The sequence below is a fragment of the Mytilus californianus genome, unplaced genomic scaffold, assembly GCF_021869535.1.
Source record: "Mytilus californianus isolate M0D057914Y unplaced genomic scaffold, xbMytCali1.0.p SCAF_30, whole genome shotgun sequence".
In the NCBI taxonomy this organism is placed as follows: domain Eukaryota; kingdom Metazoa; phylum Mollusca; class Bivalvia; order Mytilida; family Mytilidae; genus Mytilus; species Mytilus californianus.
The window spans coordinates 1,913,639-1,929,415 of NW_026262680.1; the positions used below are offsets into that span (position 1 = coordinate 1,913,639).

A 15,777-nucleotide genomic window follows, 5' to 3' on the forward strand; every position below is an offset into this window, starting at 1 on the left:
TTTTTGGTGAGTTTACAGAGCCAAATAACCCCTACATGTACATTGTATTGAGCCATCTGTGCTAGTTTGGATTTGCATTGCGGATTACGCATACAAAGTGTGATAAGCCTTCCCTTTCGACCTATTCAGTTTAGCTCAGTTTGAATAAACACGCGAATCGTTCAGGATTATCTTCTTTTAGTTGGAATGCTCCAAATGAATTTACGAGTTTGAATATCAGTTCGCTATCATAAGTTCGATAATCAAATTACCTTTTTAATAAAAAAGAATGATAACCTGGTTTCATTCAACATTATTCTATGTATAAAAATAAGAAGACGTGGTATGATTGCCACTAAGAAAACTCTACACCAGAGACCAAATGACGTAACAGTTAGAAACTTTATGTCATCGTACGGTATTCAACAATGAGCAAAGCCATACCGCATAGATCCCAAAATGACAAATGTCAAACAATTCAAACGAGAAAACTAATGGTATATTTTAAGTACAAAACAATAACTAACGGAATACAAATGTGATGTACAGCAACAATTGACAACCACTGAAATACAGGCACCTGACTTAAGACAGACACATACAGAATTTGGCGAATTTAACATATTTGCTGGTGCCCAACCCTTCACCGAACCTGGGATAGTGGTTTAGCTGTACAACATGAGAACGAACTATATATTTCAGTTGAAAAGGGCTTGACTCATCAGATCGATACAAAACATGAAAACATTAAAGACCCATACCGTATAGTCAGCTATAAAAGGTCCCGACATGAAACATATGAAATAATTCAATTGAGAAAACTAACGGCCTTATCTATAACAAAGCAATTTACTAAAAACAAATATGACACACATAAACCATCGACAACCACTGAACTATAGGCTCCTGACTTGGCACAGGCTAAAAGAATGTGGCGGTGGGGTTAAACATGTTGTTGAGCACTCAACCCTCCCCCTTACTTTGGACAGTGGTTTAACAGCTCAATATGAAAACAAACCATAAAAATCAGTTGAAAAAGGCTTAACTCATCAGATCGATACAAAGCAGAAAAACATCAAACAAAAACAAAACCGGTTGTGGTCTAGTGTATCGTTGTACATGGCCATAAGAGTTCTGCTTTAGTGTATTTAAGTAGTTAGCATGCCTTTGGGTTACTATTTGCTTGTGAAGTTATATGTGTATATAAATAACCAAATCTATTTTATTTTTAAAAATTTAAACGTCACAAAAAATACGCCACTTTTTGTGACGTTGATCCATTCATGTGACGCGCAGTTTATATTTTGCTTGTGGTGTCCTAGTGTGCCGACGTAAATTCATGGGAGGTGTCAGTTGTTATTCTGCGGTTTACATGTTGTAGTGTACTATTATATTATCTATTTATGTATTTCTCTGTGCTGAGTGTTCTTGCGTTTGTTTTTACTGTATATTCATGTCACGTAGTGTTGTCATTTTGGCGGTATTTTTAACATTGACATATGAGTGGGAGGTTTGGCTAGCTATAAAAACCAGATTCAACCAACCATTTTTTTCTTACAATGTCCTGTACCAAGTCAGGAATATGGCAGTTGTTATCAGACAGTCCGTTTCTATGCATGTTTGGCGTTTGCTTTTGTTGTAGTTCAGTGTTTCTGTTGTTCCGTTGTTTTCCTCTCATAGTTGATGCGTTTCCCTCGGTTTTAGTTTGTTACCCGGATTTGTTTTTGCTTAATTGAATTGTGACTATTGAACAGCGGAATACTACTGTTGTCTTTATATATAACTTATTTCCCATTATTTTAATTTCTATACAAAATGCTGTAGTCAGCGTCTAGCAAATGAGTTCCTATCATACGATAATGGGCCTGTAGACTTTGTCTACTTGGGTGCTTGGTAAGCACATTCGTACTTTAATTACCTTTCAGATGAGACAACTATGTATTCCCGCGCTTTTCCCTTTAGACACATGGACTACTGCACTTAATTTCCTTAATGCTAAGTGTATACTTGCTCCTCTCCAAGAGTAGTATATTTCCACTGCTACTACTCTTTGTGTGGGTATATTGATACTGCTATTGTTGTTGGTTATGATCGATTTTGGTGTATAAATAGACACTTGTTTAGTAAATTTATTTTATTTAAAAGGCCAAAAGTACAGTGACAATATAACGTGAAACAACATGCATGAACTCAATTAGAATTCAAAATGGCGAGCATGTTATTCAAGGACGTCACAGACGATCAAGTTCATAGACGATTCACAGCCTAAGACTGGTTTTCAATTTTATCGCATAAAGGTTAATGTTTCTGAATTTTGACTGTGGTTTACACTCTGGTTTCATTTCTTCTCTCCTGTTCAGACTTGTGAAGGTTTCTCAAGTCATACATTTCGGTTAACCAGCGGTCAAGAATTTTTTCAAGAAGATCATGGTCTTCAATTACGACTTATTCCACCTTTCTGTTACCGCTACTTCTTTGAACGAAAAGGACGATGTTCTCTTCCTTTATGCTACTGGGCCCAACGGAAACACCATATTTAATCTATAACAGTCTCATCGGCTACTCAACAGAAGTGTTTAGTTCTTGAGAAGACTTTTATTTAGATAAACGGGTAGCAAGAATATATATATTTTACCCATTTCGCGTTCAATATCGTCATACAAGTGGAAGGTTTAGCTAGCTATAAACCAGATGCAACCAATCATTTATTCCGAAAATTCCTGTACCAAATCAGGAATATGACAGTCCGTTGGTTGATATAGTAGAGCGTATGAATTTGTCAGGTTTTTTGGACTTTTTTGGGGGTATTTTTGTTAATACTTTTTTTCAGATATAATATAGAATATGTTTTAGGTATAAATACATTACAATTTACTTTAAGGAATTTGCTTTAAACGTAATGGTTTCATCCATCAGAAAAGCACAAATTCCTTTGCCTTGTCAACTTTGTGACAATCCTAACGTTATAAGATGGAAATGTAAGGATTGTGAATTGTTAATGTGTGACAACTGTAAAGAACGTATCCATCCATGATTTAAATTGTCCGAAACACATACTTTAATTTCCATAAAAGATATTGGAAAGGAGGAATGTTTTGTCTACTCAGCTTGGATCGTTACAAATTTCACATCCAGTGATATCGTCACTACTATCTACATATACGTCAGATGTTCCTGCTTTCAGTACAATCCAATATTCTGTCAATGACACAATTTACTGATCGTACCATGTAGATCAACAAGTATACAAGTTTTTCGTTATTCGGTTTTTGAAAGAATCGATACAAGAAATACAGAAATTAGATATACAATGTACAGACTTTGCTCTCGGCAGGAAATTTATTACGGACAATTCCGTGGTTCTGAGGTGAAATATTTATCAATGACGGTGTAACAAATACAATTCTTAGCACTTCACCAATGCTAATATTGTGCATACATATCAACAATGACAACGACATAATCCTAGGTCTACGAGAACAAGGATCTACATTTCCAGTCAAATAATTGCCTAACAGACATATTGCTATATTCGGTGAAAATAAAATACGAAAATGTATGATTGAATACGATCAAAAGGGTAAAAAAAATTTCAGTTATATTTGGAGAATATCCACGGATTCATATAATAACATCTATGCAATTGATCTATTTGAAAATTTAGATGGACGTTTAATCGCGTTAGACAGATCTGGTGGTGTAACATTCATATACAAAGGTCATAGCAGTATCAATACATCAAACAGACCATTCAATCCAATGGGTGTTGCTATCACAAAGAGAAATATCATTATAGTCTCTGACGAAAATAACCATTCTCTACATGCACTCAACACAAAAGGAGAACTTATTGGGTTACAAACAGTTACTAATCTTGGAATTCAACTTCCGGTAAGTCTATGTTTGAATAATGAAGGATTTTTATTGATTGGATTCTACGCCAGCGACAGCGGAGCAAGTAATGCCAAAATTGATGTCAATAAAATAGCATTATGATTTATTTTTTCAGAAAATGACATATATTGAAATTTTTGTATAGTTTTAATTTTGTATCCTTTGTTATTTGTACATTACGAGTATCAGGCTGTTGATGCAATGCTGCGTATTTAAAAAAATTATGATACATTTATCGTTATCTATGTATAAATAAAAATTGATTTTGCTCTAAGATTCAATTTGTCGGACCACAAGTGTAAATTTTGTGAATTCAATAGTATTTCTAAAACTGAACTTTTGCAGGTTTATGATGGTGATGTTTATTTTTCACATGGACTCCTATTTTAAGAAGGAAGATTTAGTTGTCGTGGATTCGTCTTGCATCTCCATTTGTATAGCAGCTCTCCTTTTTTTATCATTGTTTTAATAAACATTCTTCATGCAGATTTGCACATGTTTTTCAATTTGATTTCCTGTAAAAGAGCGGCGAAAGATACCAGAGGGACATTCAAACTCATAATTCGAAAATAAACTGACAACGCCATGGCTAAAAAAGGAAAAAGACAAACCGACAAACAGTAGTACACAAAACACAACATAGAAAACTATAGACTAAGCAACACGAACCACACTAAAACTGGGGGTGATCTCCGGTGTTCCGGAAGGGTAAGCAGATCCTACTCCACATGTGGCACCCGTCGTGTTGCTCATGTTAGTACAAAACCGGTAACAAGTCTAATTCGGTAAGATGTCAAATTTTAGAAATGAAAATGTTATATTAGTAATACAGCTCTTATGGTTCCCCTTTTAATTTGCTGCAATTCTCGGCCGGGGTGCACTTTCTATATACACGATGATTAGACGTGCCACTGGAATAGGTCACATTTTCCAGATTGAAAATATGTGAATAGGTGGGGAAAACTGATTGACCGATATGAAGTGTCAGTTTATTACATGACAAAAAGCATCCCGAATCCCTTGAATTCACCCTTGAGTTTTGATGGGGTTCCTGTATGTACTTTTAATTTTTTGTATTGTTAATTCTTCTTCGTCTGTCATCTTTCTTTGTTTTCCCGGTTGTGTTTTTATCCACACATTTTCCCTCTTTTGACACTTTGGTATTCTTCTTTTCCAATACACTACACGAAACCCAAGCAATATGAGAACAGGGTACATTTTTACGGCCTACGCAATATACGAAAAAAAAACCATTTTAAAAATCGGAATTATATGAAAAGGGTGGGGTATCAGAATCCCAGCGGCACCCCTATCAATTAAGTATTGAAGTGGCTACTATATATGCTGATTCTCATTCTCAATTTTATGAGATATCTAAAAAAAAAACAACAACATATAAGCTAAAAATAAATTTCAAGAAAAGCCAAAGAGTTACGATACTATGTAAATATTTAGTTGGCGGACCAGAGGTAAAACTATGTGCATATTTTATCTTAGGGAATTATAAAACAGATGTGTACTCTTATAGTGCTTATACCTTTATTCTCAGTCCCGAATAGTATATGGAATGTATTAACGCAACATAACAAAGACAACATTCATATTCAGTTAGTTCTAGATCGGCAGACTGAGAGTATGTTGATCTATGACTTTTTAACGTCAAGCAACAAATAGAACATGCAAATTCAGGATGAAAATATCTTAATATACAAAGTACATGAAGTTTCCTGCTTTGTTTAAAGACCAACTCGCTGCGTGTTTTTTTTTAACATGTTAACTAACATTGTCTTTCCATAGTAATGCGTGTCACCCTTCCCGGACATACTATTCTGTCAGACTCAAATCCAACCAGTATTTGCTCTTCAGGGACTTATAGCTAAGCGGAGAAGCTGCGAATGCCAATTTCAAAGTCTTAGGTTTGACTCTGATGGAAGCAAACCCATGATCTTCCACATTCAAGGAGAGCACACTACCACAAGACCAAAGTAGTTACATTTCCATCTGCTCTAGTACAAAACACATCTAACAAAAATATACAATGGATTCTTCAACCATGACTGTTACGGAATATATGTGGGTGCTCCTACATTTTCATTTGCATATCTTTGGTGAGTTTTTACATATCGGCTGATGGACCAAAGGCACAAGAAACATGTACACACATATCTATCGAATGAATTCCAGAACCCCGACTATCAAAGAATGTCTCTGGGGTAATCCTACTTTAAACAAGAATCTGTCCATAGTACACGGATGCCCACTCGCACTATCATTTTCTATGTTCAGTGGACCGTGAAATTCGGGTCAAAAATCTAATTTGGCATAAAAATTAGAAAGATCATATCATAGGGAACATGTGTACTAAGTTTCAAGTTGATTGGACTCTAACTTCATCAGCAAGAGTGCACACGCTGAAATGTCTCGCCTTCTTTACTAATCATTGATATTATGTTGATAGTCCTAAATATAAAGCTTTTTTTCAACTGTCACATAAACTTAACATTAACCAAGTATACTAAACATTGACCAATGAACCATGAAAATGAGGTCAAGGTCAGATGAACCATGCCAGGCAGGCATGTACAGCTAACAATTCTTCCATACAACAAATATAGTTGACCTATTGCTTATAGTTTAAGAAAAACAGACCAAAACACAAAAACTTAACACTGAGCAATGAACTGTGAAAATGAGGTCAAGGTCAAATAAACCTGCACGACTGACATATAGATCATAAAATATTTCCATACACCAAATATAGTTGACCTATTGCATATAGTATTAGAAAAAAAGACCAAAACTCAAAATCTTAACTTTGACCACTGAACCATGAAAATGAGTTCAAGGTAAAATGACACCTGCCAGCTAGACATGTACACCTTACAATCATTCCATACACCACATATAGTTGACCTATAACTTATAGTATCTGAGAAGAGGACCAAACAAGAGCAACTTAACATTGACCAATGAACCATGAAAATGAGGTCAAGGACAAATGACACCTGCCAGACAGACATGTACACCTTACAATCATTCCATACACCAAATATAGTTGACCTATTGCTTATAGTATTAGAAAAACAGACCAAAACACAAAAACTTAACATTGACCAATGAACCATGAAAATGAGGTCAAGGACAAATGACACCTGCCAGTCAGACATGTACACCTTACAATCATTCCATACACCAAATATAGTTGACCTATTGCTTATAGTATTAGAAAAACAGACCAAAACACAAAAACTTAACATTGACCAATGAACCATGAAAATAGGTCAAGGACAAATGACACCTGCCAGACAGACATGTACACCTTACAATCATTCCATACACCAAATATAGTTGACCAATGGCTTATAGTATTAGAAAAACAGACCAAAACACAAAAACTTAACATTGACCAATGAACCATGAAAATGAGGTCAAGGTCAGATGAAACCTGCCAGACTGACATGTATCCCTTATAATCATTCCATACACCACATATATATATATATAGCTGACCTACTGCTTGTAGTATCTGAGAAACGGACCTAATCACGTAACTTTAACCTTGATCACTGATCCATGAAATGAGGCTGAGGTCAGGTGAACCCTGTCTGATGGACATGAAGACGTTGCAAGGAACCCATATACCAAATATAGTTATCCTATTACTTATAATAAGTGAGAAATTTACATAACAAAAAAAACTAAACTTTTTTTTCAAGCAGTCGCTGAACCATGAAAATAAGGTCAAGGACATTGGACATATGACAGACGGAAAGTTCGTAACATAAGGTATCTGCATACAAAGTATGAAGCATCCAGGTCTTCTACCTTCTGAAATATAAAGCTTTATACAAATAGTTTACGCCGCCGCCGCCGCTGCCGCCGGATAGTAATACCTATGTCTCACTTTCTGCGACTTTCGTCGCAGGCGAGACAAAAACTACCTTGACCAAAAACTTTAACCTGAAGCGGGATAGACAGACGAACAGACAGACGGACGAACGGACACACAGACCGAAAAACATAATGCCCCACCTAGGGGCATAAAAAATTAACTGATGGAACAAATATACAGGAAACATGTAAAACACATATCTATGTAAGTGCCAGTGTACAAATCAGGCAATTAAGAAGAATATTAAAACATGGCAGAAAATAACTCGCTGATCTAACCTTCCTTTTTTGAAGTTACCCTCATCCTGAATAAGTCTGTGTCTTAAGTAGATGTCTGGTAATTCCAGAAATCTCTAGATTACTTTTGGAAAGAATGATAGCAAATTAGGGAGTTAGCCCCCCTACATTTTTAATTCCAACCAAATTATAACTTGAAAAAGGAAACGAATGTTATGTTCATGCACCATTATACATTTTGAACTTAAATTAATGTAAACTTGAGTGGGTTTTTGTTTCTAATGTTTTCAACACTGCCATATTCTTAGACAGATTGGCACCTAATTCCACCACTGACTGTTATTGAATGTTCGTGGGTAATCCTGCCTTTACATATATCTTGAAGGAAAAAAGGTCAAATAATCAAGTAACACACATATAAATTTAATTCCACAACCCTGGCTGTTATGGAATGTCTGTTTAATAACAAAGAAAACTCTGTTAGAACTACAATGGTTTGTTTACACTTCTATGAAAACAAAAACAGGTCTATATAACTTTCTCATAACATTTAAAATAGATACAAACAAAATGCCCTTTCACACAAAATTATTGGTGGTTTTGTAATATGCAAATCATGTAACTGTTAAGGGTGTTGGCTCCTCTGTTTCAAAATAACAAGCTTTTTGAAAGACTGCTATAAATTGATAGTATATAAATAAAGAAACTAAAAAAGCAGAAAAAATGTAGGGTCAGTGTGCTCTTTTCGAGATATAAGCCACTGAAAATTTGGCAGGAAATGATTCTCTCTAGACTTTTCATACATTTAACATTGTCACGCTTTTTCTTTTAAAAACTATGAAAAAATAAAAAGGATTTTAAGGATTTTGAAATATGGCTTTTTAAACTATATGTAATAAAATTGTAAACAGAAAAGTAGGGGTAAGCAGGCAAAAATTGTTTAATGGCACTACATGGATAAAACCAGAGGATTCAGAATATCTGGCAAAATTCAAAAACAAGAGGAGTGAACATCCTTAAAAAGCTGAATAAGGTATGAATGAGATGTCCTCTCATAAACAATTTTTGATAATAATGTACTTTATGTAATTACATAAATATAAAAAAAATTAATGTTTCATTTTGATATAAATAAGAGATCTTTTGGTGGTTTGAATGTAAATGCATAGTCTAATACAATAAAATATGCCAGATTTCAATTTGACTTCCTAACATATTTTTACTTTATTTATGAAAGCTTCTCTTAGAGTTATTTCCTCTTTTAATATCGGCATTTTTAAAGAGTCACCTCTTAAGAATTTCTGTAATTTTTTAATTCTATGGTAGATATGGAATGCAAAGGAATATGATGTCAAAGATCATCATAAAATGAATACACACATACATTAGTCCAAACACTTTGTAACTACTTAAGTCAAACACACCCTTCAACACAAACAATTAATGTAGAGTTATATTAAATGTACATTCACATACTTCAAACAACAAAAAATAACAGTCCATGAAATAATAATCAGCAGTTTGTTTTCCAAAGTAACTCTAATTAGCAGAATAGTATTGGCAGATTGGTAACAATACTTTGTTATCAAAACATATGATTTTATATTGATTCCTAAAAAGAGGAGTCTATGGTCTATGGTCTAGCCACTTTTATGTATCATTTTTCTTAAACATTGCAAATTGAAAAATCAATTTATTCTTTTATTGTTTAAATTTGTCAAATATCTATTCCCATGCAGGCCCGTTACTGTTGATCACTGTTGTAAACACACATTTTTACTAGACATTTTCAATTATTAAGATGCTTACAGTTCATACTAACAAACATTCATAAATTTCCATATATTTATACCTCAATATATCCAGACTCTTTGTGTCTTATAAATAACTTTGAATATTTACATATATATTAGGCCATATGAAAAATGTGTTTAGATAAACTCATGTTTATTATTCAGATATCTGTTATTTCAATCCTTTCTTTGAATGCAATTCAAAAACATTTGAGAATGATTATATATACAGGGAATATTTATTATGAACAGGGAACATCAGGTTTGGTCAAATTTTGGATAGATTAGACTTGATCCATTACATTCTTATCTACCTTGCATACTTGTTATACATATAAAGTAAACTTTCCAAAAGGACACAAGTATGGAGTAAAAAAATCAATATTTTTCATATGGCCTAATTTCAAACAAATATCTTTCTCAAATAAATGAAAAACAAAAGTATCATAGAATCATAAACCTCTCCGCAAATTTGCTAACTTCAATTACAGCACAAACACATTTTTTGGTATAGAAAATAAATATTTAATTATTTAATACTGTGTAAAGTATAGAGTGCAATAAATAAATATATAACTCAACAAACAAATAAATACTGGCATCATACAACAGACAACAACAAATAGAATACATATTTCTCTACAGTCCCTTTTTTGGTCAAAACAAGATTAGTGAGTTTTTTTATTGCAAAAGCATAAAAAATATGGCAGACAGATCATCATCTGTACATAAAATCTAGGCATGGATCTGGCCTTTCAGACATAAAACTTTTGTCCGTACTCGGAGTGAAAATTTATGCTTGAAAACAACAAATCTAGTATTTGCTTGGATGATTTCTGAGTCTGAGTATGATAATCTTACTCAACAGTTTTATGACTGTAAGCACTGGACTTGGAAACAGTTGTTTGCTAAAAGTTACAAAAATCAGAATTTAAGTTCAGCACTAGAAACAAAGGATGACAAGGCAACATAAAACACACTTATCATTTTTTTGGCCTTAATTGGAGTATACATTTACATAACAGGGGTTTTTAAATCTTTTAGCAGGATTATAAATTTACAAAGCTTTGCATAAGGAAAGACATATTTGCATGTGCATATAGTTTCGATGTGACAAGGTTAAATTCCAAATATAATACATATTAGGGCTATTCTATTAAAGTGAATGTTGTAGGGGAGAAAGGGAATTTCATTTTTGGACATAGGGATGTTGGTGATTTGTCTATTTGATGTTTGCAAAATTATTCAAACAAAATGTTTATGTTGAGGGGGAGAAGTGTGGTTGTTAGAAGTCCTTTCTACCCAACATCATTTGTTTAATGGAAAAGCCCTTTAAAAGAAACATATACTTAATTTTTAATATACATGGGACTTGACGATTTGACAAATACTGATTTTAAAGAATACTGCATATATATATATATATATATATATATATCTGTTTTATCTATGAAACTAAAGAAAGTGAACGTTTCTTTTTATTATTCAACACTGCAATCTTTATCTGGAGCTATGTACAAAGAATTAAATAGCTTTTCTGAATACTTAATAACCCATTGAAAGAACTACATTATCATTCTTTCTCAAAAATAAAAAAAAATACAGGTTAAAACAAAAACTCAAAATACATCATTTTATAAAAATAATTAAAGGAAAGAAAAATCTTAGTGATATTAGAAGAATTCTCCCCACACATAAAAATATATTTTTTGCAAGAAATATAAATTTTATATATCATATTTGAAACAATTTTTTATTACTGTAAAATAAATTTTGCATAGTTTTCAATAAAATAAAATCTGAGTGAAGATTTACAATTCTTATCTATGTAAAAAGTTAAAGACTTTTTTCAAAAGATAGACTAGATCTTACTGACAAAAATTACCTTAAAACTAATAAAGATTCCTAAAGAATATCATGAAACTAATTGTGTTGACTAAAAACCAACCCACCAGAAATGGAAATGTTAAATGCCAGATAAGATTACCTACAATATTTTATGGGTTCGATTTTCAAAAATTCGAAAATCTACAGGGTTATACAAAAAATTCTGGAATGTTTGTTATATAAATATTTCTGTGTACAAAAAATAATTTGCAAAATAAATGAATATCTGAATATGATGGTTTCCATTCTGTGTAAATATAAAATTGGAATGTGTCATTGAAAAAAAAATCTGAATATGAAGAATTCATTTATTTTTGTGGGTACCAATTTTTGTGGATTGAGGAAAATTGTATTTTTATGGATATTTGATGTTGTGGATTGAGGAAATCTGCATACAAGCCTAAAGAAAATTTATACTTCGTTAAATATTTAAAATAGGGGTTACCTCTGTCAACGAAATCCATGAAAATGGGTACCGCACAAATAATAAGGAATCCACATTACTCTGTACATATAAATATTTATCAGCAGTCTTCATGGAATGGAACATTTGATAAAAATAAAATTAGAAAGACTGAAATAGAAATTTGCATAAACGATTTAAGCAGTTTTGTGAAGTGCACTTTTTTTGTGTAAAAAATCACATAAAATGACAATATGCCACATGAAATTGTATAAATCTGGAATGATCAAAACAAAAACAAACAGAAAATACACCTGATAACATGAACAAGAGATAAACTTCTCTTAAAAAAATTTTCATCAGTGTGCTTTAGTTTAACAAACAAAACAATACACCTGATGACATGAACAAGAGTTATCTCTAAAAAGATTCATCAGCGTGTTTAAGTTTATGCGAGGCCATCTGAGCTGGTCCCAACACTCCAAAGTTACAACCTGACTTCAAGCAATGATAATGGCTCTGTTTGCCAGAATACTGACAAGCAAAGAATTTACAATCTTCTGTGATACCGTACTTGTGAAAGCCCTGAGAGTTAATACTTTCCATTTTTGCATGGTTTTTACGATGAGTGAGTACCTTACTAGAATCGGTACAGCTATAGTCACATTTGAGACAGTGAAAGTGAGATGCTTTCCCTTCATACTCGCATGAGGAACGGTGGCAGTCCTGGTTCATGCGATATTGCTGCATTTCTCCACCGGTCAGACTGTCAATCCTCTCGTGTCGTAACGTATGCTGAATGAGACGAGATCGATCACTGAAACTATAACCACAATCCTCCCTAGCACAATGAAAATGAGTGATCCCTGATCTATAGGCACATTTTGCATACCCACAATCGTCCTTGAATTTAATACGTATGTAACCATTCGGGATGGAATCATCTTTCAGTCTTTTAGGACTAATGCTAGTCCTCTTGGTTTTTGTTACTACGACAGTTGTATCCACAAAGTCCAGATTCTTTGGTGCACTGCGCTTACGACCAGACCATTTACTGAGATCTTGTGCTTCATTCTGATCTAGATCATCGCTCTCGTTTTCCAGTTCAGAAATGACGAGTCTCCCCTCGTCCTCATCATTTGAATTCTCGTTCATGTCTGTGACCTCATTGTGAGCTTTTTGAGCTTTAGCTATCATGGTAGAAAATATATTTGGGTTTAGATTGAGTGAAGATTCAGCATCCTCTGTGTTTTCTCCATCTTCCAAACTGGGAGCCGGTTCAGTTTTGACAGGAGTAACATTCCAGTTCATGTTCTCAGGTTTTGGAGCAATGTTGACTAGGCCATGTGTAATACCTTCAGTTTTGGCTAGTTTAATACCATGTCTGCTTACATGAGCACGTAATCGAGCTGGATCAGAAAAGGCCTGATTACATTCAGTACAATGATAATGGTCACGTTTCTTCAACTTACAGAAAGGACGACCACAGTTTTGTTGAGCTAGAAAATGCATGGTGTTTCTAAGCAACGGCCATGACACTTGGGGAGGCAGGTTATTGCCCTTCTGTTGTAACAGTACAGTGAGAGGTGCTGCAGCCAAAGGTGTTATGGTACTGGTTACCGTTGGAGATTGAAGTTTTACTGCAGACTGAAGCGACACAGAGTTTCCAATACCAGGAGATAGTAATGGTACACCTGATAATGCAAAGGTTGGAACAGCGATGGGAGTAAAAGTCGTAGACGATGATAATCCACCAGAAATTGAAGATGATACCATTGGCTGCACAGAAAAGACCGAGGACATCTGAATACCTTCACCTTTAGAGAGACCAGATAATGGATAAAATGTACCTGATGTCTTTATCGTTGGGCTATGAGCGATAGCTTTGGATACAACAGACGATGTTGGTACATCTGGGATGGGTGATGTTTGAATAACAGTGCCCATTTCTGACGCTTGATGTTTCTTGTCGTGTTGAAGCATGGTGCTATGTCTTACAAATGAGTAATCACATTTAGGACGAACACAATGAAAATGTCTGTTAGCTTTATTATTGTGACAGTGTGGCCTACGACAGTTCACGTTCCTATCAAAAAATTCAAATCCCTCCATGATATTTACAAAGCTATGGAAGTCTTTGGCATGAAGATTGAGTACATCCATTCTATCCGTTGCCTGATGGCATCGTGGACGAGCACAGTGGTAGTGCTGTTGCAGTCTATAGATACAAAACTCGTCAGGACATATATCTCCTTGCTTGAAAATTTTGAACCCATTGATAACCTGTGGTATTCCATAATTATCGACCTCTAGTCCTTTGGTTGACTCCTCAATCTCTTCATGAGACAGTTCTACTTTAGGTATGATTGGGATATCATTTTTAGGATACTTAGGTGGACGCCCTCTCCTCTTTGGAGATCCATCATCATTTTTACAGGAAGAGGGTCTATAAGATTTTCCAGCAGAAGCTCGTGCATACTCGTGTATTCTGTAATGTTCTAGTCTGCCAAATGTAGGACCAGAATGTGGCACCACATGGGAACACCCAGTCTGAAATATAGAAAATCATAAAATTTATAAACACATAACAATAATTATTTTTTCTTGACAAAGTTCGATTTGGCACATGATACATTTATATGGCATAAAGGAAAGTACTTTGTTTTGTGTATTGATGAAGACAATATGTTGACCTCTAAATTTGGAATATCAAACTTGACCCCTTAATACAGAACATTTTTTCAATTTTTTTCATTGATTAAAAAATTAAGATATCAGGTATTAAACATTGCTGCAAACTAATGCTTTCTTTAAACAAAGAAGAACATTAAGAAAACAACAATCAATCAATCAATTAAACAAAGACAATTTATTTTCAATTTTTTATTCCAAATGTCACACAGTGATTAAAAGGGAAAACAAAAATCTGTTATTCTGTAAATTAATATAATTTGCGAAAAACTTAACAAAAATCAAGATTTACTTTAACATACTAATGTTTTTATTTTTGGATGCCCTTCATTAACAGGCTGCTTTCTCAGCTGTTTTTCAACTATCTGGTTTTAAATGAAATGACAATATGATCATACATATTAAATTACCTCCCTTGGAAATCAAAGTGAAAATGAACTTACCCAAATACAATGATAATGTTTTTCCTTCAGATTAAATTCACACCCATCAGAACACATCTCTAACTGTTCATACGTAGTGTAAGCTACTGGGGTGATACGGTCTTGTAATTCATGGAACCTGTAAAGTAACAACAGAGTCAATATAAGACAAATACAAACACCTCTCTAGTGAATGTTATAGATTTCAGTTACTGTGGATTCATTATTATTCATGGGGAACAAATTTTCATTAATTTCGTGTGTAAAGGGAAGCTTCAAATTTAAATGTTCAACGAAGTACACATTTTCTAAAGGCTTGTTTATTTTTTACAAATTTTGGCAGAACCAAAAAAACTTATTTCTTCTTCAACCAAGGAACATTGATATCCATGATCATGAATGAATTCACAGTATCTTGCAATTCAAGGAGTCTCAAAGTTTGTACAACATTCACGCAAACTCATAGGTAGTGTAATTTCCCTTAAATTCAAATAACATCATCTTCTTATAACATTTTTTTTTATTTGTTTTACTTATGATGTTCATGCAATTATATTCAAAAGAAATAATTGAAAATGTT

General features: G+C 33.7%; 1 protein-coding gene across 3 annotated transcripts in view; it reads right to left on the reverse strand.

Annotated features, from left to right (window-relative positions):
* Window positions 1-8,419: 8,419 nt before the first annotated feature.
* LOC127736400 (uncharacterized) overlaps window positions 8,420-15,777 on the reverse strand; it is a 45,474-nt gene continuing 38,116 nt past the window's right edge. For all 3 annotated transcript variants that reach the window (XM_052246931.1, XM_052246930.1, XM_052246932.1), the window contains exons 9-10: window positions 15,219-15,336; window positions 8,420-14,634 (exon numbers count right to left, since the gene is read on the reverse strand). In XM_052246931.1, coding sequence (XP_052102891.1) covers window positions 12,505-14,634; window positions 15,219-15,336 — 2,248 coding nt within the window. In that variant the 3' untranslated portion in view covers window positions 8,420-12,504. The remainder of the gene's footprint in view (window positions 14,635-15,218; window positions 15,337-15,777) is intronic.